At 40.4% G+C, this 25981-nt stretch overlaps 1 protein-coding gene across 1 annotated transcript in view; it reads left to right on the forward strand.

Moving 5' to 3' along the window:
• Positions 1–570: 570 nt before the first annotated feature.
• The window catches only part of LOC132102805 (chloride channel protein 1-like), a 49231-nt gene continuing 23820 nt past the window's right edge, over positions 571–25981 (forward strand). Inside the window, exons 1-3 of the mRNA XM_059507462.1 lie at positions 571–930; positions 19614–19833; positions 19927–20058. Of these exons, the coding sequence (XP_059363445.1) occupies positions 880–930; positions 19614–19833; positions 19927–20058 (403 nt within the window). The 5' untranslated portion in view covers positions 571–879. The remainder of the gene's footprint in view (positions 931–19613; positions 19834–19926; positions 20059–25981) is intronic.

Consider the following 25981-nt stretch of genomic DNA (forward strand, 5'->3'; position numbering starts at 1 on the left):
AAAGTGATTTATAGAAATATCAGGCAATTTCAAAGGTGTGATTCCTGGGCAGGAAAGGTTTACAAAGTAATAAAATGGAAATATATATAAAAAAAGAAAAATTAATTGTTAAGAAATTGTGGGAACCCAGAATATTAGAAGTTTTCCAGAATATTTCAGTCATTCTGAATAGAATTAAAATTAGTTTACGGTATACATTTTTCAAGGTTTTTATGATCATGGAACATTTCATGTAAAAAAAAAAAAAAGGGGGTTTTAAATTAGTGATTTTAGGCCCTGGGATTTTTTTATAAGATTAATAAAACATTAACATATCTTGGAGATTAATTGATATATATAAAAAAGAGTATTGCTCTTTGTGAGTACAAACTATAAAATAATTTAAAATATTTATCCCGTACTCTAGGATTGGAATAATTCTGGAAACTCATAGCTCAATGTGATTAAGAACCCTGACCTTTTGTGTAACCAGCTTGCTTCAAACTAGCCAATACCAATTATTGGACAGAAACTAAGGATACTATGGTAATGTTTTGTAAGAGTTGTGAATATCTGCATGTTTGTGATGTGTTTGCATTCTTTGCGCCTTCATAAGTGTTGTTGTTGCAGTGTATTACAGGTAGGCCGACACTGACAGTTTGTGGAAGCGTGTTCCAGTGTATCTAATTGAAGAATCACTCGTCTCAGCATTTTTCTCGCAAGTGTGTGCTGCGGGTACTGTAACATAAGAGTGAGGCAGCATGTGTATGTCGCGCTTTGAGCTGGGTGGTATGTGTAACTGAATAAACGGGTAAGAGTCGGTGAGTGTATGTGTTTCATATGCTGTAACACAGGAGTGAGACTGCGTGTGTTTATTTTTGGCTCAGTGCGAGCGTGTCGATGGCTGCCGATGCGTCGCAAAGGAAAGCTCTGAGATACCAGCAAACCCTGGTCAGTCACTGTCTTTCTGTGCCTCTTTCTCTCTCCCGTTGTTTTGTTGTCTTACTCCGAGGTGTTTCGCTGGCTTGCTTTTGGTCGGTGGCTTGCTGAGGTTTGTCGAGGACAGTCTGGTCTGTTCTAACCTAGAAACGCTTGTCTGACCAATTTATGAGACTTTAAATAATCGGTCTCAAAGTCTTTCACTTCACTAGCCTCAGCTTTAATTGATTTTCCATTCTATTCTTAGTGGCGACACACATGGAGCTCACTGGGTTGTTCTAGCACAACTCATGAATAGGTATGAGAATTGTCATAACTTATGTCAACACCCTGCTGATTAAAGACAATTTGTCTCGTAAACTTCCATAAGAGTCAATACTGTAGATTTGTGATTCTTATCAGATGCTTATTGGGAGAAAACCACGTTTGCATGATCTGCTTTCCACCTTCTTGCTTTTTTAATGCTTATCGGTATGCTTATAGCTTCCCGTTGCAGAATTTTCTGTCCAAAATCAGTTTACTGGCCTCATTTGGAGTGGAAAGAGTCTCAGGTTTCTGAAGGTTCTGTAAAACACCTCGAATGCCTTTGAGGATTGTTTGCAATGTCATAGACTTGCTGAACTAAGCAGATGTGTGGACCAAACCTTGTGATTTGTGCGTATTCGTGCTAACCTACGCACTCCATCTCTGCTGCTATATGCTTGCAGAAACCTGAGCATGCAGGTTAAATATACACCTAGCTCTCTCCATCGGGCTGCTCTCGATGGCCGAGAGTAACGTATGGTTAGCTGGTCAGGTGCATTGAGCTATTTGTTTGAGTTTGGTTCTTTTAGACAGCTTAATGGGAATGACTGAGGATTGTAATAAATTAAAAGGAAATGGATTGAAAACAAAAGGTCAAGTGCCAAAAGAAACGTGAGAGAATAGTCGTAAGTTATGGTGTTTGAGAAATTGAGACAAGCGTCACTTCTTTAGCAATCAGTTTTGCACTTTCACAAGTCATTAAGTTCTCACACACAAGCTCCCCTCAACAGTCCATTTCTCCACCTGTTTTCCTCTCTTCTCTCGCTCGTGAGTTCCCATATCGATTTTCCTCTCCTGCCGTACAAAATATTGGAAGCAGTATTTTGTCTGCAGGACACAAAAGAAGATATTTTGAAGAATTTTGTTAACCACACAATTTTGGTTACCATTTTGGTTGCACTTTATATTGCAGTTCATGTACTTACAGTGTAATTACCTAAGAAAGTACTGGGTAATATAAAGTAACGACAGGTTAATTCATTCTAGATGTAGAGGTAGATTTTCAGTTAGTATCTAGTTATAATTGTTATAATAAATACATGTGGAACAGGAAATTATGGCTTTAATGTTTAGTTATTTTGAGCGAACTATCCATTTTATGAGGCAATGAAGGCATAGTACACCCAGAATGAAAAGTTTTCATCTGTGGAGTCCACAAGACATTGGACACCTTTGATTCTCATTGTGTGGATAATAAAATATATACATGTTTTACGTAAGAAAGTACGTCATATAGGTGTGGAATAAATAATGGTGAGTAAATTTTTGTGCAAACTACCCCTAAAAATGCTGAATGGTTTCTGAGAGGGTCAGGTTTAGAGTGATGGAAATTATAATTTGCTTGGTGTGAAACAAAAGAAGTCAATGGAAAGTTTCCACCACTTTGGAAAAACTAATGATAGTGATAGCATATATGGTATTGGATGGCCGATGTATTGGTTTACAGCAGTGTTTGCTTATACTAATGTTGAACAGCACTGCATGTTGTTTTTAATGGTCACAATTAAGTGATTTCACTTCCAGGTCGGGCAGCTTCTGATGACCTCTTCTTTAGCACAGAGGCCTCTGGGAGTCTGACTGCTGAAAGATTTTAAACGAATTCAACTTCAGCACAAACGACAATGAATGTAATGATGCAAAAAACTAATTCACATCCAGTTACCTGCAGTGGACTTCAGCTGACTGCCAGACAGGATTAGGAAGCCACAGTCCTGTGAATTAACAGTTGCTGACAGCCCACTGTCAACCACAGTCTGTAAATGAAGTGCTCTGCATTATGGATAATGTGGTTTACTTGGGTGTTAACCTACAGGACACCCCCTATAAGACAGAAACAGTTACTAATATCTGAATATCTTGTGGAGGTTAAAAGGAGAAGGAGACAAGGAACATGGGTACATAGCAGATAAAAAAGAAGATAGGAAACAGACTGACACAATAAAAAGAACACAATGATAAGGGAAACCATTTAACACTTTTTTGTTAAATGTTTTGTTTTTGTTCTGAATTTTGACCAGATTCCGGTGAGATTAAACATTATAATTTTTTAATTTTTTCTCGACACAAACATTTTGGTCTATACTGGACAGAATTTTATATACTGGGACTAATGGATGTTGATAATGTTCTATTTTATTACTTGGGATCCTTGGGATGAAGGCCAGTCTATATTTTTTATTTTATTATTAGAACTTCTTTTTTTTTGTAGTATTTACGTTTAATATTACTGCTAAAAAGAAGAGCAACACTTATGTGAGTTTAGTTGCTCATTATGTTGACCACTAATACAAACTAAATATGTCCACATTATTGCATATTAATTATTCATGTAATATTTTATAATGTTAATATAGTTTAATCTTAATATAATTACATTGATATTAAGTTTATGTGTATGTTTATATTTTTTATGATATAAAAATGTATGATATGATAAGTCTTTCTTGCTCTCCTGGTCAGTCAGTCAGTAAATGGGTCAGACTGAATTAGTATACTTACACATACACTGACCATTATATTTCTGTTTTTAATTAACTCTCAAAGTCACTATGTCCTTCACTGCTAATGTCTGTTAGCAATTTTCAGTCTCTCTGCTCTGTCTGTCTTCAGCTCTCTCTAGCTGTCTTGTCTTTGAGATAAGCCTACACTATGGAAATCAGTTAGAGGAACGAGGATAACAGGTGTCTGAGAAAGAGAGAGAGAATATATTGTCATGAAAGTAAATGTTTTTTCTGTTATAAAGCAGGCTCTCTCATGCTGTCATCCAGAATTAGTGTACTGACTTTAGAAAAATTAAGAGGCAATAGCAGAAACAACCTTCAGTCTGTTCTCTGTCTGACACAAGCTCTGTTATCTTATCATGATAATTTAATAAATGAGAAAATAATTAAAAGTTGTCTTACTCTGTCAGGATTATAGACTGTTTTGGGTTGTGTTTTCGTTCCCCACGTGCTCGTTACCCAGTTTCTCCATTGTTTCCTGCCCATATATGGTGTTCCTGGTCTCATTTTGTCTAATTGGTTACCTGTGTTCCCCCAATGCTCCTCATTATTGCCTCATTAAGTCATGTATTTAGTTCCAGTCTGTGCGTTCCTCCTCCTTTGGATTTACCCTGTGTATTGGATTTATTAAACAACAGTTTTATTTATCCACGGGTCCTTTGTTCCTTCCGGCAGCATAGTTTCACAGAAGACCTGACCAAAACAGTGTTATTTGCGTGTTTCCCCCTGTTTTTGTTTTCCGTGTTTTTTTACAGTGTTTTTTTTTCTGTTTTCCCTGTGTTCCTATGGATCCCCTTGCCTGGAAGTTTACCTCTCTTGCCTGAGAGGACCTTTCCCTATTGGAGTATGTGGTTGAGGTCAGTCAGCTTGCTGTTTTAATGGCACTCGACTGAGCTGGAGGGAAGCCATTATCCGGTGTCTGAAGAGTGACTACCCCCGATCCGGAACGCAGCCAGACCCAGATCCCAGCCCACCACCTCCCCACTGTGGGCGCATGGCCAGAACCCATCACGACCTTCGAGCTGTCGCCTAGGATGTGACAGAGCTGAGGATCACCATGGAGCCAGAGCCTCACGGATCGTCAGACCAGGTGTAAGAGCTGACTATAGCGCTCCCCACGAGGGAGAAAACCATGGACAGAGAGAGTGTGGAGAGGAGCTCAGCCCCCTGTGCTGTGGCTGAGGGTGAGCTGAAAATGGATTTGGGATCATGCAAAGCGAAGGAAAACATAATTGACTTGTTTACCGACCTGCCCCATTTCCTTCCTCTGTCAGTGAACTCTGTCCCTCCCATTCCTGAGTTTAGCCCAGAAATTTTCCTGTTCCCATGTCTAGCCAAGAGAAATTTCCTGTTCCCATGTCTTTCCAAGAGAAAGTTCCTGTTCCCAAGTCTAGCCCAGAGAAGGCTCCTGTTCAAACGTCCAGCCTTGAGAGGGTTCCTGGTCCTAAATTAAGCCCAGAGGCTCACAAATGCCTCTGTCCACCCACCCTTTCCTGCCTCCTCCACCACTGTCATCTGGCAGCTCCTCTGCTCGCCCTCAGCCCAACATCAACACGATGCGAGCTCCATCGGTCTGCCATCCTCCATCATCACAGTGGGTGCAGAATCCATTGACTCTCCCTCCTCTCCGCCGTGGCCCATCAGTCCACTGGCTCCACCAGACTCCCTTGTCCCTTCGGCTCTGCCTTGGTCTGTCATTGATCATCCGTTACCTCAGGACTCCACTCCTCCAGCTCTGCCTTATCCCTCTGGCTCTGTCAGGCTTCTCCATCCCCTTGGCTCCACCTCAGTCCTCTGTTGCTCCAGCTCCATCGCACCATTCGGATCCATGCCTCCGTGTCACTCGCCCCTATAATCTGCTCTGCTTCGGTCCTCCGGATTATCCCCGTCGTCCTGGCTCATTGGCTCTCCCTTGCTGCCTCTGGCTTTTTCGCCACCTTCTTCGCTGCCATGGATTGGCCCCCTGGAGTCGTCAGCCCTTTCTCCTCCATGGCTCCTCCATCCGTCAGCTCCACCATGGGCCAACATCATGGCTGTGGCCTGGGTCCAACCTGGCACCATATGCTCCAAGTCCCTACTCCCTGGCTCCCTCCTCCATCTGGTTCATATTGTCTCCCTCCACCTGTTCCTCTCTGCTCCACCATGGCTTCCTGAGCTCCCTGATCCACCTTGAAGGCCTTTGATGTCCCGGTCCTGCACCCGCCCGCCTTTCTCAGTGGAGTTGTCACGGTGAGGGACATGCTTTCCAAGAGGGGGGGGGGGGTGCTTATGTCAGGATTATAGACTGTTTTGTGTTGTGTTTTCCCTCCACATGTGCCCAGTTTCTCCCTTGTTTCCTGCCCTTATATGGTGTTCCTGTCTCGTTTTGTCTAATTAGTTACCTGTGTTCCTCCCAATGTCCCTCATTATTGTCTTGTTAAATCATGTATTTCCAGTCTGTGCATTCCTCCTTTGTCAGGTCTTCTAGTTGTGTATGTGTGTCTTCCCTCCCTTTCTGTGGATTTACCCTGTGTTTAAGATTTAATAAATGACAGTTTTGTTTATTCATGGGTCCTTCGTTCCTTACGGTAGCGTATCATGACACTCTCGGGGTGTTTGTTAAATTATTGGTCAATCAAGAGTATTTGGGTGTATGCACCAATATTCAAGTGCAGTGTATAAATGTTGTTGTTGTATAGCTGGATGTCTCATAGTGTGAAATGCTCTGTGGAAGAATGCAAAATCTCTATACAGTATGTTCAAGACTGCAGCTACACAAGGTGGGTTTGCATTCGTCTCTATATTGAATGCATGTCATAAAATTTAGCATTCTTGTTCACTTTCATTCAAATAAATTCTAAATTAATTCTAAATATAATTATAAAGTCATTAACAGTAATGAATATTAATAATCATAATGTCACTATATATGCTAACGTATATTACACATATAATTACAGACAATAACTTGCATGCACAAAAGCATATACATACATATATAAATATATGTGTGTATAAATTATATATGTCTGTGTGTGTGTTCACTTAGTCAGTTAATCCACATACTAGTACCTGCTTATTTAATGTACTGTCCTTTTTTCATACCATTAGTAAATAATCCTTATTACAGACTACTGGCCTACTGTATATTAATTGTTTGTGAATTAATTAATAAATAAAAAAATACATTGTCAGTTATAAGTGAATGAGAATAACTTAGCTTAGTTAAATTAAAACGGATATAAATTCTGGCCTGTAATTTAAAGGTCCTGTTTTTCATGCTTTTTTGAAGCTTTGATTGTGTTTACAGTGTGCAATATAACGTGTTCATGTTTCGCGTGTAAAAAAACACAGTATTTTTCACACAATTCACCTATCTGTATACCACTGTTTTCACTGTCATAAAAATGGGCTGATGACTTCCTTGTTCTATAAAGTCCCTCCTTCAGAAATAAGTAACGAGTTCTGATTGTGCCAACGGTTCCTGTGTTGTGATTCGACAGCAGCTGCGCGCCCACTGCCCTCCTGGAATCGCGATTGGGCTAGTTTTGAGAAGCAAGTGGGCAGGATTTGTTTTAAAAACCTGGCAATCCTAATCTGAACCATAGGCAATTGTTAGATGTTGCTGTATTTGACTGAGCAGTAGTTTGGGTGGCTCGCCAATGTACTAGATTTCTCTAATACATAAAATAAGTAAGCTTGACCAAAGTTCTTGTGGGGAGAAGAATTTATTGAAGGTAGCAGTGTAGCAGTTCTTCAGCAGTGATGTTAGCATGTCATCCTTCAAATAGCCTTAACCCAAAGTACTGTCTGTGAGAACAGACCTTTATACCTGTTAACAAATGTGCTACAAACAATACAATAACTCCACATGGAGAGCTAATGATAGTGTAACCTTTTGATGACTTGAAAGGATCTCTCCCATGGAGAGCCCATTCATTGACCTGATGTTGACCTAAGAGGCTGATTATATGTGCCAGTTGTTTCACTCTATTGTGAACAAAGTACAGTTGCATACAGTTGATAGCAAATACAAAATATATTCAACCAAAGTTAAATAAAAACAAATAATCTTTCAATCCCCCCTTTGATAATTTTTGATCACACATAGTAGAAAGAACATACAAAACAGTTATAATTTTAGTAGTCATGTACACATGCTGTATACAGGTTCCTTCTTGCTATACTTTTCAGTAATCATGAATACAGAATGCTGCATACAGGCTCCCTTACTTAAAATGACAGAATAAGAGTTCATGGTGAGGTTTGCATTATCTTGAATGCAAGTTATTTTTTATTTTAATGTTGCAATCTTGTGAAAGTGACGGATGTTGTTGTGTTCTGTGGATGTTAAGGCATGTTTATCTAGGTGGCCAGTGCAGTTTGGTCCAAGTGTTGGATGTCCTTGCTCATCCTCTGAAACGCTGGGACACCTACAATCACATACAAGCGAAAAGGGAAACACATCTTTCCAAAGAAATAGTTTAAACAAAATATGCCTAATTACCAATAAAACTGTCCCTATTTATTGTTGGTAGGACACTACAGTGTTTATCAGTGGTGAAATGTTCATGTCTTCGTCCTCAGGCGACAAGCTAGAGCCTAAAAAACCCTAGTCCCGCCATATCTGGACTCTGAAAAACACTACTGCCATCTATCCCTCATCTCTAGGCAAATTCACATCAATCCACTCATTATTTCCCTGTGTCTTAACTGCTGTGTCAGTTACTAAAAGATCCTCAGTTGGTCTTTCCCATCTGTATTCTTGTTGCGACACATCAGTTTTTTAATCTTTACCCGTTTATTGGGCACTATACCATGGCACTCCTTTGGAGGTGACAAAACTCGATTCTTGGCATTGTGTACTGCCAGGCAGAGTCTTTCATCAGTTTGGACAAGGCTGTCAGATGTTAGATTTTCAGTGGACATGGGCCGGCCTGTGACTTGTTCAAAAAGCATAGTCCATTTTCCTTGTGGTTTTCCTTAAGGCATTGGTTGGCATCATGTTTTTTTCCCTGTGGCTCCACAGCATTTAGCAGAGTCTGTTTTTGTTTGGCTGTCAACTGCTGAAACCTCTTCAACAGGTTGTCCTCATCACTTTGATGTCTCAAACTCAGCTTACAATCACGAATCCAGTGTCCATCCTCGTTGCAATTTCTACATCTTCCCTGAGTTTTCTCTCTTGAGTGTCTCTGATATTCACTTTTTTTATACCCCATTGTCCTGTTGCTGTATGACACGGTTTCGGATTGTAAAACTCTGAGATTGACTTCCTGTGTTCTTTCAATCTTTGCTGACCATTCAACAATTTGCATAAATGTTGTTCTAGTGCTGTCCCAGGCATCATACCTGATTTTAAGAGTTTTAGAAACCTCAGGTTTCAGTCCATTCACAAATGTGGTTTTAAGAGGCATGCTAGTGTCTTCACAGAGTTCTTCAATGTTGTTGTTCAAACCAGCATGTTCCATCCAAGTTTGTCTGAAGCGTTCTTCAAACTCTGCAACACTTTCTCCTGTCTTCTGCACACAAGAGGTAATTTTAGCCCAATTAACCTCTGCAGGTTTCAGTTCAAATAAGAAGGTTTAAACCGCTTCCCATCCAGCTTGAATGTTTTCTTGAGATTCACCAATCCTTCTTTCAACACTTTCTGCAAGTCTCATCAAATGTCTGTAGAGGAGCGCTTCCAGGACTCAAAATGTTAGCTTGAGGTGCTCTTTGGATGGGATAATCATAATATAGAACAAATTAGGGAACTCCAAGGCACTCTCTTTAAGAAAAATTAAAAAGCCACAAAAATCCTGTTCTATTAAGTACCGAGGAGGACATCTACTAGTCTTTTTATAATCCTACAACTTTGAACCTACCTCTGCCAAATGGAGTTTTTTGATTGGTTGTGTGAAGACTTATAAGAAGGACTCTTGTTTTGGAAACTGTTGACTCCCTGACGAAGGCTTGTATGCCGAAACGCGTCGGAGTTTTTAAAGGTTTATGATGACCAAGCCATAAAATAAAGGCTTTTTAATTTTTCTTAAAGAGAGTGCCTTGGAGTTTCCTAATTTGTTCTATATTATGATTATCCCATCCAAAGAGTACCTCAAGCTAACATTTTGAGTGCTGGAAGCACTCCTCTTCCATTTGATGAATCTTATATGCACTTGGGACGTGCTTTAAGGAGCTGCTCCACAGTTTTCTGTGTTTGGACCATTTTTTGACTTGGCACATTAATATGGATAAAACATTTTCTTATTCCCACTAAGAGGGACAACGGATTATCACAACAACTTCACTATTGGATGATTTTCCAGACGGAGAGCTACCCAAAGCTGATCTCCAAAGAACATACAAAGAACTGAGGCACCTATTGGAGAAAGACACATGGCTCCAACTTAATTCAGTTACTTTGTCAGACTACTGGAGAAAAGGATATATCCCCAGAGGTCTAAGGAATAATAAATTCCCACCCTACGGAGGAGATGACAAAAAGGATTTTAGAGACAGGAGGGAAGCCATTCTCATCTGATTTGATGCTACTTCTTATAGAAGAGTCGAATAAAGATAGAGAAGAAATGGAGGAAGAAATCGCTGAGGTGAAAAAGTCAATAGCACAACATTCAGACAACACCTCGATACAAGAATATGAAGATAAACTCAAGACAGATCTCATGAAATTCACCCAAAGCCTCAAAGAAGATAAAATACGTAAGTTTCAGAGGGATCCTACAGACTACAAGGAAGGCAATGTCTACACCTGGAAAAAGCGAATTACTAGGGGTACATTTGAAGGCACATCAGCAAGACCAAGATCTAGAACAGTCTTGTTCAACTTTTCCAGTAGTGAAGATGATAAAAGTTCCACACCTACTACAGTCCAGACACCTCGGGGGGATTTTTTAGAGCACCCACCCCACCCCAGCGAAAGAGGGAGTGGATCGGGGCGGGGACGTGGATACGGCCGAGGACGTGGCAGAAACAGGAGCAAAAGCAAAGGAAGAGGAGAACGCGGAGAGGCAGAAAGAAACTGGGAACCCAGATGGACACGGAGCAGAAACAGACATGAGTCGTGATTAACATCTCTGGCAAAGCCCTGTTGGAAGAGAGCATCCAAGTCCTTTCAAAAGGGTTATCTTTTGCACCAACCTACTCTGCTAAGGAATTTGATACAAAGATCGACCTCTTCCGCTTCTACAAGAATCTACACCTCAAGACCTGGTACAAGCCACATGCCACTTCTGCAAGCTCCATAGACAAAGGTCAGACAGTCTCTTTTCTCCATAGGCGACTTTTTAAGCCTAAATCAACTTTTTGCCCACTGGTTCAGAATACAGCATTACATATATTTGCTAAAAAGGTGAATTATGATATTGAAAATTTAAGCAGAAAAGACCACCCAAGCAGAGTAATCTGTCGTACAACGAAAAGAAGGCTTTGGAAGCATTATCCAAAGATAGGGATCTAGTAATTAAAAATGCAGATAAAGGTGGTGCTATAGTAATTTGGGGAAAGGATATGTACATAAAAGAGGCTTTCCGTCAATTGAACAACACAGAGTTTTACCAACCACTGACATTTAACCCCATTGAGTCTCTCAAAGAGGAATTGAAACAACTACTGTATGTGGCCAAAGAGAATGACTGGATCTCTGAATCTGAACTTGGCTTCCTGTGGAATGAAAACCCAAGGGTGGCATCATTCTACATGTTACCCAAAATCCATAAGTGTGTTGATAACCCTTCAGGGAGACCTGTCATCTCTGGGAATGATAGTCTGACTAAAACAGTCTCTAAGTACATTGACTATTTTATTAAACCCTGTCTTTCGTTACTTCCAGCATTTGTTCAAGACACCACAGATGTTCTAAATAAGATCACACAACTACAAAACATAGACTCTGATACATTTCTAGTCACTATGGATGTAGAAGCGTTCTACACCAACATTGAACATACGCAGGGCCTTGCAGCTTTGACACATTTTTTTAGTAGGAGACCTGAGTCAGAAATGCCACCCACAGAGTTTTTATTGTCCTTAACTAAATGGACATTGAATCCATTGAATACAGACATATATCTTCATATTCCAGGATAAGACTTTTAAACAGATAAAAGGTTGTGCTATGGGGGCCTGTTATAGTCCATCATATGCAGGTCTATTTTTGGGAAAATGGGAGGAAGATTTTGTCTTAAACCAGGAAAAGAATGCCTTCTTCAAACACATTATCTGGTGGGGATGTTACATTGATGATGTTTGTTTGTTTTGGTCTGGTTCAGAGGCAGATTTGAAAGAATTCCACATTTTTTTGAATAACATTAACCCCAACATTAAACTATCTTTGGAATATAGTAAAGATTGTATTAATTTCCTTGACTTAATCATCTTCAAAGACAATCATGGTGCCCTACACACTTCAGTGTTTAGAAAACCTACTGACAGGAACACTATTCTGCATGCTAAAAGCTTCCACCCGAAATGGTTGAAGGAAAAGGTTCCTTATGGGCAATTCCAGAGAGTTAGGAGAATTTGTGACCTAGAAAATTCTGTAAAGCAAAAGAGATGACGTCACGTTTTAAGGAACGGGGTTATAAAAACACAACTCTCCATAAAGCATATAGCAGGGCCAAATATGCAAATAGGGTATCACTTCTTCAAAGAAACGCACTTAAGCCAACAAAAGAGACCCATTTTTGTTGCCACGTATAGTACAGAGGCAGACCAAATTAAGAGAATAATTTGAAGAAATTGGGGTATTATTGAAAGCGATGAGATGCTTGGCCAGCTGTTTCCTGAGCCACCTCTGGAAGCTTTCAGAGATGTCCTACTATTCGAGATAAACTGGTCCGGAGCCATCTGAAACCAGAAGGCCAAAATATGTGGTTGGGATCTAAACCCAAAGGGTCTTATAAATGTCAACACTGCAATCATTGTGCAAATGTTTTGCAGTCTAAAACCTTTGTTGATACTATTTCCCAAAAACAGTTTACCATCAACCACTTTATAAGCTGTAAAACAATATTTGTTATATATAGACTGGAATTTCCTGAGTGTAAAGTGTTTTATATAGGAAGGACAAAGAGGCGCTTACAGGACAGATTGGCTGAACATAAATATGCGATTCGCACGGGCAACATGAACTATCCTATGGCGAGACATTACGGGGAACACCACAATAGTGATCCATCGACCGTACAGATCTGTGGAATTGATCATATTCCATTGTCACTAAGGAAAGGAGACAGGCAAAAACTACTAAACCAGAGAGATAGTTTCTGGATTGATAAACTGCAGGCGACTAGATATCCAGGCCTGAATGAAGAACTTGATCTCAGTGTTTTTCTCTAAAACTACAATTTTATTTTATTTTTTGTATTTATATTTTCTGTACTTTGGTGATGCATGTATTGTATGTAACCTTGGTGTGTAGCATAGACTGTAAAAAAAGATGGACGACTCGCCTTCGCTCTCTTCCATTGGTCAAAACTGAAGCCGCCAGTGTCCCGATATGGCGCTGACATCTTGGACTTGCGCCTGCGCAGATAGCGATCTAGGGACCAGTTCTGCGCAGTAGCTATGCGCAGTAGCAAGCAGGAAGTAAAGCCTTAAAGCCGCGAAATCAACGGCCCCGCCCCTGTGCCCCGCCCTCACTCTCCCTCGCAAAATGCACATACCGTAATCTGCACTGTTTTGGAAGTGGAGTCCTGCTCCTGTGAACTCTGTCTGCTCCGTTCCACTCCAATCTCATTAAAATAAGGTAAATACAATCTCCTCAGTCCTCCGAAGATCATGAAAAAAGCCTGTTGACGCTTCAGTGCCTCCTCCGGCTCAGAGAGCTGTCAATCACAGCTGTCAATCACGACGTCACACCACCGTTTTTAGAGCATTAAATAACTATCTAAAAAACAACTTATTTTAAAAACGAACACTTGAATTTACATTAGCGTGATACAAACTACAGTAAATGACAAAAAACAGCTTCGGAAAAAAGATATTTGAAGGGTAATTTAATTGTTTAGTTGGTCTCGCGTCCCATTGAATAACATGGGGAGGCGGGGTTTATGACCTGATTATTGTCGAAATCACACTCTAGATTTAATACTGTCACATGGAATTGATGTTGATGGTGTTGAAATTATTCAGCCAAGTGATGATATCTCAGATCATTATTTAGTTCTGTGCAAACTTCATATAGCCAAAATTGTAAATCCTACTTCTTGTTACAAGTATGGAAGAACCATCACTTCTAACACAAAAGACTGCTTTTTAAGTTATCTTCCTGATGTATCCAAATTCCTTAGCATATCCAAAACCTCAGAACTTGATGATGTAACAGAAACTATGGACTCTCTCTTTTCTAGCACTTTAAATACAGTTGCTCCTTTACGCTTAAGGAAGGTTAAGGAAAACAGTTTGACACCATGGTATAATGAGCATACTCGCACCCTAAAGAGAGCAGCACGAAAAATGGAGCGCAGCTGGAGGAAAACAAAACTAGAGGTATTTCGTATTGCTTGGCGGGAAAGTAACATATCCTACAGAAAAGCATTAAAAACTGCTAGATCCGATTACTTTTCTTCTCTTTTAGAAGAAAACAAATATAACCCCAGGTATTTATTCAATACAGTGGCTAAATTAACGAAAAATAAAGCCTCAACAAGTGTTGACATTTCCCAACATCACAGCAGTAATGACTTTATGAACTACTTTACTTCTAAAATCGATACTATTAGAGATAAAATTGCAACCATTCAGCCGTCAGCTACAGTATCACATCAGACAGTGCACTATAGACCCCCTGAGGAACAGTTCCACTCATCCTCTACTATAGGAGAGGAAGAATTGTATAAACTTGTTAAATCATCTAAACCAACAACATGTATATTAGACCCTATACCATCTAAGCTCCTAAAAGAGGTGCTTCCAGAAGTCATAGATCCTCTTCTGACTATTATTAATTCCTCATTGTCATTAGGATATGTCCCCAAAACCTTCAAACTGGCTGTTATTAAGCCTCTCATCAAAAAACCACAGCTTGACCCCAAAGAACTAGTTAATTATAGACCAATCTCGAATCTCCCTTTTCTGTCCAAGATACCAGAAAAGGTGGTATCCTCACAATTATATTCCTTCTTAGAGAAAAATGGTATATGTGAGGATTTCCAGTCAGGATTTAGACCGTATCATAGTACTGAGACTGCTCTCCTTAGAGTTACAAATGATCTGCTCTTATCATCTGATCGTGGGTGTATCTCTCTATTAGTTTTATTGGATCTTAGTGCTGCGTTTGACACAATTGACCACAACATTCTTTTGCATAGACTTGAACACTTTGTTGGCATTAATGGAAGTGCATTAACATGGTTTAAATCGTACTTATATGACCGCCATCAGTTCGTAGAAGTGAATGAAGATGTATCCTATCGATCACAAGTGCAGTATGGAGTACCTCAAGGCTCAGTACTAGTGCCGCTACTCTTCACGCTTTATATGTTACCCTTGGGAGATATCATCAGGAAACATGGTGTAAGCTTTCACTGTTATGCTGATGATACTCAACTCTATATTTCTTCGCAGCCCGGTGAAACACACCAATTTGAAAAACTAATGGATTGCATAGTCGATATAAAAAACTGGATGACAAGTAATTTCTTACTGCTAAATTCTGAAAAAACAGAGGTGTTAATTATAGGACCTAAAAACTCTGCTTGTAATAACCTAGAACACTGTCTAAGACTTGATGGTTGCTCTGTCAATTCTTCGTCATCAGTTAGAAACCTAGGTGTGCTATTTGATCGCAATCTTTCCTTAGAAAGCCACGTTTCTAGCATTTGTAAAACTGCATTTTTCCATCTCAAAAATATATCTAAATTACGGCCTATGCTCTCAATGTCAAATGCAGAAATGTTAATCCATGCTTTTATGACCTCAAGGTTAGATTATTGTAATGCTTTATTGGGTGGTTGTTCTGCACGCTTAGTAAACAAACTACAGCTAGTCCAAAATGCAGCAGCAAGAGTTCTTACTAGAACCAGGGAAGTATGACCATATTAGCCCGGTCCTGTCAACACTGCACTGGCTCCCTATCAAGCATCGTATAGATTTTAAAATATTGCTTATTACCTATAAAGCCCTGAATGGTTTAGCACCTCAGTATTTATATGAGCTCCTTTTACATTATAATCCTCTACGTCCGCTACGTTCTAAAAACTCAGGCAATTTGATAATACCTAGAATATCAAAATCAACTGCGGGCGGCAGATCCTTTTCCTATTTGGCGCCTAAACTCTGGAATAACCTACCTAACATTGTTCGGGAGGCAGACACACTCTTGCAGTTTAAATCTAGATTAAAGCCCATCTCTTTAACCTGGCATACACATAACATACTAATATGCTTTTATTATCCAAATCCGTTAAAGGATTTTTAGGCTGCATTAATTAGGTAAACCGGAACCGGAAACACTTCCCATAACACCCTATGTACTTCATTAGAAGAATGGCATCTACGCTAATATTTGTCTGTTTCTCTCTTGTTCCGAGGTCACCGTGGCCACCAGACCCAGTCTGTGTCCAGATCAGAGGGTCACTGCAGTCACCCGGATCCAGTACGTATCCAGACCAGATGCTGGATCAGCACCTAGAAAGGACCTCTACATCCCTTAAAGACAGCGGAGACCAGGACAACTAGAGCCCCCGATACAGATCCCCTGTAAAGACCTTGTCTCAAAGGAGCACCAGGACAAGACCACAGGAAACAGATGATTCTTCTGCACAATCTGACTTTGCTGCAGCCTGGAATTGAACTACTGGTTTCGTCTGGTCAGAGGAGAACTGGCCCCCCAACTGAGCCTGGTTTCTCCCAAGGTTTTTTTCTCCATTCTGTCAACGATGGAGTTTCGGTTCCTTGCCGCTGTCGCCTCTGGCTTGCTTAGTTGGGGACACTTCATCTACAGCGATATCGTTGACTTGATTGCAAATAAATGCACAGACACTATTTCATTGAACAGAGATGACATAACTGAATTCAATGATGAACTGCCTTTAACTATCATTTTTTCATTATTGACACTGTTTTCCTAATGAATGTTGTTCAGTTGCTTTGACGCAATGTATTTTGTTTAAAGCGCTATATAAATAAAGGTGACTTTGACTTTGATTTGGAGGTTCTGTCCCATGTCTTTCTGTTGTTGGCCTCAATGCATGACTATTGCCATTGTTTTGTTCAGAATCAGCCATGTCGGATACAGGAAAAGTGCCCTCAGAGGTGTGAAAACAGAACAAAAGGTGTTAGAACTGTTAAAGGTACTTATTCAGATTTAAATTCACAGCAGTCTGTTAGACTGACCATTTTCAGTTAAACAGACAAATCATTAGTTTAAAAGCTCAGCTTAGTTTTCAATCTTCCATTTAAAACAAAACATTTACATTCAGGCTAATTTTCCTTGTTTAATGTCTGAATTGAGTTTTAGCTCAGAAGGCTAAATTTCTTTATCAAATTTGTCCCTTAGACAATTTACATGATAGTTTTCTGTATTTTTATGGAAGGCAAACAAACTTATAGTTTCATGGTTTTATGCCATCATCTTCTAACTCGGTTTGAACATTCATTACAATCTACATTAGTGGCTACTGAATTAGCACCCAGTCAAGAATTCCCAATTCTTGCAGCAACATCAGTCCCAAATATCTATGACTCCTACAGTCTCTGGAGAAATGGACTAAGTAGTTTTTTTTACACAATCCTACAAACAAAAAGAGAACTGACCAAGCCTCTGCTTCTACAATCTCTTTATGAATGGACTAAATTGTTTCTTAAACAATTCCTACAGACATAAAGAGAAAGGACCAAGCCTCTGCTTCTACAGTCTCTTGATGAACGGACTAAATTGTTTCTTAAACAATTCCTACAGACTCCAGAGATCAGGATTAAGCCTATAATTACACATCTATGGCTCCTACAGTCTCATGGGAACTGACTAAACCTCTTTCTTAAATGATTCTTACAGACTTGAGAGCAGGACCAAGCTATGAACACTTTTTCTAAAGCTCTTACAGTCTCAGGACAATTACCTAAATCATTTAAAAGTTTCCTACAGACTCTAGAGAAACGCCTAAGCCAAACATTTCTTAAACAGTGCTACACTGGTTATTACACTACATACATCAAATGATCTGCTTACTTATGAAAAAGTCTTCTTCAAGTTCTTTTAGAGAGCTGATAGCTTCAATCACCAAATTAGAATCTTTGATACAGGATCAAGTTGATTAAAATAACTTATGTCCACAGACACGGTCTGTTGATCTTCAACACAAAAACTGTAGAATCTCCAAAACTCTTTTGTTCACTTCTTGTTGCAGTTGGTGAGTTCTCTTCTTGTCAGTCTCTCCTGGCTGGCTCGCCAAATTGTTAGATTTTGCTGTATTTGACTGAGCAGTAGTTTGGGTGGCTCGCCAATGTACTAGATTTATTTGATACATAAAATAAGTAAGCTTGACCAAAGTTCTTGTGGGGAAAATAATTTATTGAAGTTAGCAGTTCTTCAGCAGTGATGTTGGCATGTCATCAAACAGTCTTAACCCAAAGTACTGTGTGTGAGAACAGACCTTTATACCTGTTAACAAATGCGCTACAAACAATACAATAACATCACATGGAGAGCTAATGATAGTGTAACCTTTTGATGACTTGAAAGGATCTCTCCCATGGAGAGCCCATTCATTGACCTGATGTTGACCTAAGAGGCTGATTATATGTGCCAGTTGTTTCTCACTATTGTGAACAAAGTACAGTTGCATGCAGTTGATAGCAAATAAATTCAACCGAAGTTAATTAAAATCAAATAATCTTATAAATAAACAGTAAAAGAACGCACGTGCTGGAGATTTTTACTGACGAGATGTTTCTTTCAAGAAGTATAATCTTTGTGCGAATCCGGCATTAAACTGATTGAGATTGAGGAAGCTCGCTGTCCTCAGCAAAATGTGCTGCACATAGTTTTACATGGATTATAATTTCCGGGAACCAAGTTAAACATAAATTGTAACTATTAATCTCCAAGTATAGTGTCCGTGGGAAGGCCAAACAAAGGTGATTGGACTCCGAGATGAAAAGAACAGCGTTTCGATGACATGGCGACAAACACAAACGCAGCTCTTCCTCTTCTCTGTTGAATCCAACAAGGCCATGCTCCCTTTTTCGTGTATTCATGTGGGCGGAGGTTAGTCAAAAACTGTTTTAGGGAGGGATGTAATCGTTTTTTGTAGGCGAATTCTGTTAAATAAAATATCTAACTTGGCATTGAACTTTGAGCTTTAGAGTTTTACAGATATTATTTATACTCTAACAACAACATTACAAACTAACTAAAGTTTAAAACATGGGATCACGAAGAACGGGACCTTTAATATAGACTTCCACAAAAGTTCAAAAATAGTTTCTGGGCTCTGCATTTGGAAAACAAACCTACAGTAAATTTACATTTTGAGTAATGAAGAACACTGCTCATAATGCAATGTATTAAATGTAATTTATTAGTAAGACTCATACATAATGTCTGAATGATACAATAATGGTTTGGTTCATTGAGTTCTGTACTGAATTTTTTTCTTTTTTCAACATGTATACAGCTACCAAAAACAGCTGTTTATGTACTTTATTTATGCATGCACATTTACATTTTTTGATATATTTATCAGCTGTATACATATTATCATATGTTTATTGATTATTTTTTTGTTTTTGAGTGGGCATGAGGAGGCTGAATCTGATCCCTTCAGTCTCGCACCATGTGGGGTCTGTGCTGCTCAAGAATGTATGTAGGCTTGTGTATTGGGTGTAATGGAAGGAAGGTGAAGAATGTCATGGTTGATCACTTCCTCTATTATTTCTGTTCCATGTAAACCTGCATTCTGTTTTTTTCAGCTGTATGGGGAATATCGGGAACAGCTGGGTAATATTGCCAGACGAGAGGCCACACGTCTGTTGAATGAAAGGCAATGGAAGAGACATGCCGGCAATGCAGAGTCAACCAGGAGAGGGCACGGTCGAGCACATCATGCCAGCCTAGATGTGGGGCCCATGACTCCAGGTTTAAGCCCCTCCACCTCTATAAAGAAGCCACGCCCCTATTCCAAATGCCAGGGTGACTGACTAAAGAAAACCCATTTCGTTTACTAAGTGTGGATAAAATGCAATGTCTAGTGTGAATAGCCATTAAAATATGTTTAAATTGCAGACTGCCTGGCCCGGATCCAGAGGTACATTGTGACAAAGTTGGGCGAGGACTGGATCTTTCTGGTTCTTTTAGGTCTCACTATGGCTCTGGTTAGCTGGAGCATGGATTATGCCAGTGCCAAGAGCCTACAAGGTATAGAACAGTACAGTATGTGCCTATTTGGCGAAACCTATTGCCTATACATATTTAAGCAAAAAGGTTTGAGAGGCTCTGCTGTATTGTGATGTAATTGTGGCCAAAGTCTAATGCTGGGCACTGTCTGCAGCACGGCCTTAAGTTGCTTTTGTAAAATGGGTATTACAATGCACAGTAATGTTTTAAAATTCAAATACTATCCTTCTGCTTGAAATTAGACAACCCTTCAAAGGTGTTTAATCAAAAGTAAAATTGTTGTTTTGAAAAAAATTTATACTTTTCCTTACTCGGCAAGGAGGCTTTAAATTGATTAAAAGTGACTGCGTGACATCTAGGTATTACTGTAGGTAACATACAGTACAGTAAGGTCCCATTAGTTAATGTTAATGCATTGAGTAGCACTCAAAATGAGCAGTAGATTTTAAAATATACAGTAAAACAGTTATTTCAAATTGTAATAAAATGTCATAATATTACAGTTATTAAATACAGTATTTAAAAAATGTAATAAAATTTATTTAATGTAAATCTGATATTTTGTCATGTTTCAAAAAACATAGCATCAAAAATAAAAAGGAGAGTAATAACCTCTGTTAAGAAACAGTTGAATATGTCTATATATGTCGGTATATACCATACATATAACTATATAATATTAAAGGTATAGTTCACCCAAAAATGAAAGTTCTGGCTTAATTTACTTTCATATATGTTTCAAACATATATTTGAGTTTCTTTCTTCTGCTAAACGCTGAAAACTATATTTTAAAGAATGTTTATAACCAAACATTTGCTGGTAGCCATTGACTTCCATAGTATTTATTTCCATGGTAACACTTTAGTTTAGGTATCAATTCTCACTATTAACTAGCATGCATATTATTACGAGCATATTGGTTGTTTGTTAGTACTTACAGTGGGTATAGAAGAGAATCACCCCCTTTTAAAATAATCACATTTTGTTGCTTTGTAGCCTAAAATTAAGATGGAGACAGTTTTTGATTTATCCAGCTGCATTTACTCAGTGCACCATATGACATCCAATTGAAAGATGTAACCACAAAAAAAAAAAAAAAAAAAAATCAGATTCATTACATTGGAAAAAGGATCACAAACAAACTAAATGTTGATTATTTTAGAGGGGGGTGATTCTTTTTTAATATCCACTTTATAAAACACACACTATTAATGCCTTACGCCTGTTTCACATATAATCCATCTGCAGTGCTTCTGCAGTCCGAGTGCATTATGTATGTGGTGCTGAAGCAGCACGGACTCATTGTGCTTTCGCACAGGACGCGTTTGCAGTCCGCTACTGATCCGCGGCTGTTTAAGCCACAAAAAAACAACATTTGTCCATTATTTTGATATCAAATCATGTAAAAAATAAATAAAATAAATAAAAAATCTAAAAAGCTTTTTCAGCATTGTGATACTCTTTCATCACAGTACAGTAACAATCTTTCATAGACATATTTAAATTCAAATATAAACAACGTATTACTCATGCATTTGACTGCTAGGTTTTTATAATAAGTTGCTGAAACAAGCTGCAACACATTTAAACACAACATTAGCCTACTTTTCTTGTTAGGATATCACAAACATTTAAAATTAAAACTCACCACTGACCGAAACAGTCGACTCTTGTGCCTTTTGCATTTGAAACTTTATTACACGCAATCCAACGGGTCTTAAATCACTTAGTTTTTCTGCCTCTATAAAAGTGCATATATAATGTTGCCTTGTTTCTCTAAAGTTGCTCTTTTTCTTGTTTTAAATCTAGCTAAAACCCATGTGTTGCGTGTGAAACACAGTAGGCTTTAATTAGTATACATTTATTGTGTACATTTAATGACCGCATTTCCGTGTCAATCCATGTTCATTTTTACCGCGAACAATGCGCTGTCACTTTAATTCAGCACATGCAGCACAGCAAAAATAGACTCGGTACGTTAACGATTGCTGCACTGCTGCAGACGCACTGCTCCTGGAACGCACTGACAGACCGCAACCTTGTGCAGTGTGAACGCTGGAATCCGTTAACATGGGTGCGTAAACAATTACGCAACGCATACGCACCACAGATGGAGTATGTGAGAAACGGGCGTTATTCTGCGTGACCAATTCCAGATTCTTAATCCTACTCAATACATAAACTTAAAAACTACCTTACTTACTAAAAATAAGCAGCAAATTAAGAGTTTATTGAGCCAAAAGTCATAGTCAATAGTAATAGTGAGAATTGGTTCCCAAACTAAAATGTGACCTTTTCTAATATGGTAGTCAATAGCCGTGTTTCCACTGTCGAGCTTAAACCGGGCGTGCTTGTGCGTGTCAGGGCCAGTCGCGTTTCTACTGTTAAACGACGGGGTGAAAGGAGTGGCAGGAAGCAAGTGCGAGTTAACAATGTTTAATGAAATCAATGATACAGTATATAAAGAAGAGACAATAATAATAATAATAATTCATTACATTTATATAGCGCTTTTCTAGGCACTCAAAGTGCTTACATTGTCAGGGGGTATCTCCTCATCCACCACCAGTGTGCAGCATCCACCTGGATGATGCGACGGCAGCCATAGTGCGCCAGAACGCCCACCACACACCAGCTTACTGGTGGAGAGGAGACAGAGTGATGAAGCCAATCAGTGTATGGGGATTGTTAGGAGGCCATGATGGTCAGAGGCCAATGAGCGAATTTAGCCAGGATGCCGAGGTTACACCTCTACTCTTTTCGAAAGACTTCCTGGTATTTTTAATGACCACAGAGAGTCAGGACCTCGGTTTAACGTCTCATCCGAAGGACGGTGCTTGTTGACAGTATAGTGTCCCTATCACTACACTGGGGCGCTAGGACCCACACAGACCACAGGGTGAGCACCCCCTACTGGCCTCACTAGCACCTCTTCCAGCAGCAACCTAGTTTTCTCAGGAGGTCTCCCATCCAGGTACTGACCAGGCTCAGCCCTGCTTAGCTTCAGTGGGAAACCAGTCTTGGGCTCCAGGGTGATATGGCTGCCGACAATGATGATGCTGAAGGGAATACACAGTCCAGGATGGTGCAGGTGAGTGAAGGATCCGGATGGTGGAGATGAGTTGGCAGTAGGAGAGGGTGACAGAGGAACTGCGGGGAAGTGAGCCGAAGGTAAGTGATGTGCTGTAAGTGCTTTTGGTGATGTGCGAAGAGTGGACGGGGTTCCGGGGAGACACAAACATCCAACGCAGAAACACACAAGAAAGCAAACATCAGACGAAGTACATGAAACAACGCTCTTACAAATACAAGACGCTAGACAGACCAATATATAGGGATGAGTAATGAGTGACAGCTGTTGCTGATGACAATTAGCGGAGACGCCCACAAACTAATCAGTGCTGACGTGTAACACACAGACTTCACCCTCATAGTGCAAAACCCTGAGATCACGGTTTACCAACCGTGACAGTACCCCCCCCTAGGAATGCCCCCTGGAGTTCCCAGAAGGGCCTACCTGCTGATTGTAATCATCAATAAGGGAGTGATCCAGTATGTCCCTAGCAGGTACGCAACTCCTCTCCTCCGGACCGTAACCTTCCCAGTCCACCAAGAACTGGAATCCTCGTCCCCTCCGTCTCGAGTCCAGAATTTGGTTTACTGAATAAGTTGGTTCCCGATCTACGATACGCGGCGGTGGGGGAACCGGGGTAGGCGGATTAATACGTGAATAAAACACGGGTTTAATTTTGGACACATGGAAGGCAGGATGAATTCTCCTGTACCCTGGAGGTAGTTTTAGGCGGACTGTCACCGGACTAATAATCTTGGTGACAGGAAACGGGCCAATAAATTTGGGAGCTAATTTGTTGGAAACGGAGCGGAGAGGAATATTTTTAGTAGAAAGCCACACTTTTTGACCCACGACGTATACGTGAGGCTTTGACCCGTGTAAATCGGCCTTGGCCTTGTTGCGCTCCCTCATCCGGAGCAGAGTCTCGCAGGCTCTGGTCCAGGTGCGGTGACACCTATGGACAAATGCGTGAGCGGAGGGGACCTCGACTTCAGACTCCAGACTCCAGACTAGGAAAAACCGGTGGCTGGTAACCTACGCTGCACTGAAACGGAGAGAGGCCCGTGGCTGACACTGGTAACGAGTTGTGAGCGTACTCCACCATAGAGAGTTGTTGGCTCCAGGAAGAAGGATTCTTGAAGAGTAAACATCGCAACGTTCTCTCTAAATCTTGGTTGGCTCGCTCAGACTGCCCGTTACTCTGGGGATGATAACCTGAAGACAGACTAACCGTCGCTCCTAACAATTTACAAAACTCTTTCCAAAATTTGGATATAAATTGGGATCCCCTGTCAGAAACCACGTCTACCGGGAGGCCATGTAACCGAAAGACATGATCAATGACAGTGATCGCTGTCTCCTTGGCTGTAGGTAATTTGGGCAAGGGAATGAAATGTGCCGCCTTCGAGAACCGGTCCACTACGGTCAAAACGACCATCATGCCATTAGAGGGCGGGAGGCGGTAACAAAATCTAGAATGATATGTGACCAGCTTTTGAAGGGACAGACAGAGGTTGAAGAAGCCCATCTGGAGGTCGGTTAGATGCCTTACCACTGGCGCAAACTGAGCAAGCCAAAACAAAATCGTGGATGTCGTGAGCCATAAGTTGCCACCAGAATCGTTGCTTAATTAAACCCTTGGTTTGGCTTATCCCTGGATGACAAGCAACATTAGAGCATTGACCCCACTGAATAACCTCGGACCGTAACTCTTCTGGAACAAGTAAACGATTCGGTGGGATCCAGGCGGAGGCGTTACCCCTTCTAAGGCCATCTTGACCTTCGATTCGACCTCCCATACGAGTGCTGAGATGACTATTTTCTCAGGTAAAATACACTCGGGAGTCACCGGGCGTTCGAAAGGATCAAAAAGACGTGACAAAGAATCGGGTTTTACATTTTTGTAACCCGGGCGGTACGACAGAGTAAAATAAAAGCGGCCGAAAAAAGTGCCCACCGAGCCTGCCTGGAATTGAGTCTTTTGGCAGTTCTAATGTACTCTAAATTCTTGTGATCGGTCCAAACAATGAAAGGTACCCCTGACCCTTCCAACCAGTGACGCCACTCCTTTAAAGCTAACTTGACAGCCAACAATTCTCTGTTACCAATGTCATAATTGCGTTCAGCAGGAGATAAACGATGTGAGAAAAATGCCCAGGGATGCATCTTATCGTCCGAGGCAGCACGTTGGGAAAGAACTGCACCTACTCCCACCTCTGATGCATCGACCTCCACCACGAACTGCCGTGTGGGATCAGGGGCTACTAGGATGGGAGCCGAAACAAAGTGACTCTTGAGTTTGGTAAATGTAGTTTTGGCTGCATTAGACCACCTGAACTGAGTACTGGGAGAGGTCAAGGCGGTCAGAGGTGAGACTAGTTGGCTGAAATTACAAATAAAACGTTGCTAGAAATTGGTGAACCCCAGTATGTCATCCAGGTAAACATATATAAACTGATCTACCATGTCTCTCAACACGTCATTAACAAGTGCTTGGCAAACCCTGGCGAGTTGGAGAGCCCGAACAGCATCACCAAATATTCAAAGGGCCCTCTAGCGGTGTTATAGGCGGTTTTCCACTCATCCCCCTTCCTGATGCGGACCAAATGATAGGCATTACGTAAATCCAGTTTTGTGAATATGGATGCTCCCTGTAACCTCTCTAAAGCTGAAGACATCAACGGCAAAGGATAGGTATTCTTTATCGTGATGTTGTTCAGCTCTTGGTAGTCAATACAAGGTCGCAGAGAACCACCCTTCTTACCCACAAAAAAGAATCCTGCCCCTGCTGGAGAAGAGGAAGGGCGGATGAACCTCAATGCCAAGGAATCAGAAATGTATTTCTCCATGGACTTACTGAACACCTCCTT

Source organism: Carassius carassius, chromosome 24 (genome assembly GCF_963082965.1).
Source record: "Carassius carassius chromosome 24, fCarCar2.1, whole genome shotgun sequence".
Classification (NCBI taxonomy): domain Eukaryota; kingdom Metazoa; phylum Chordata; class Actinopteri; order Cypriniformes; family Cyprinidae; genus Carassius; species Carassius carassius.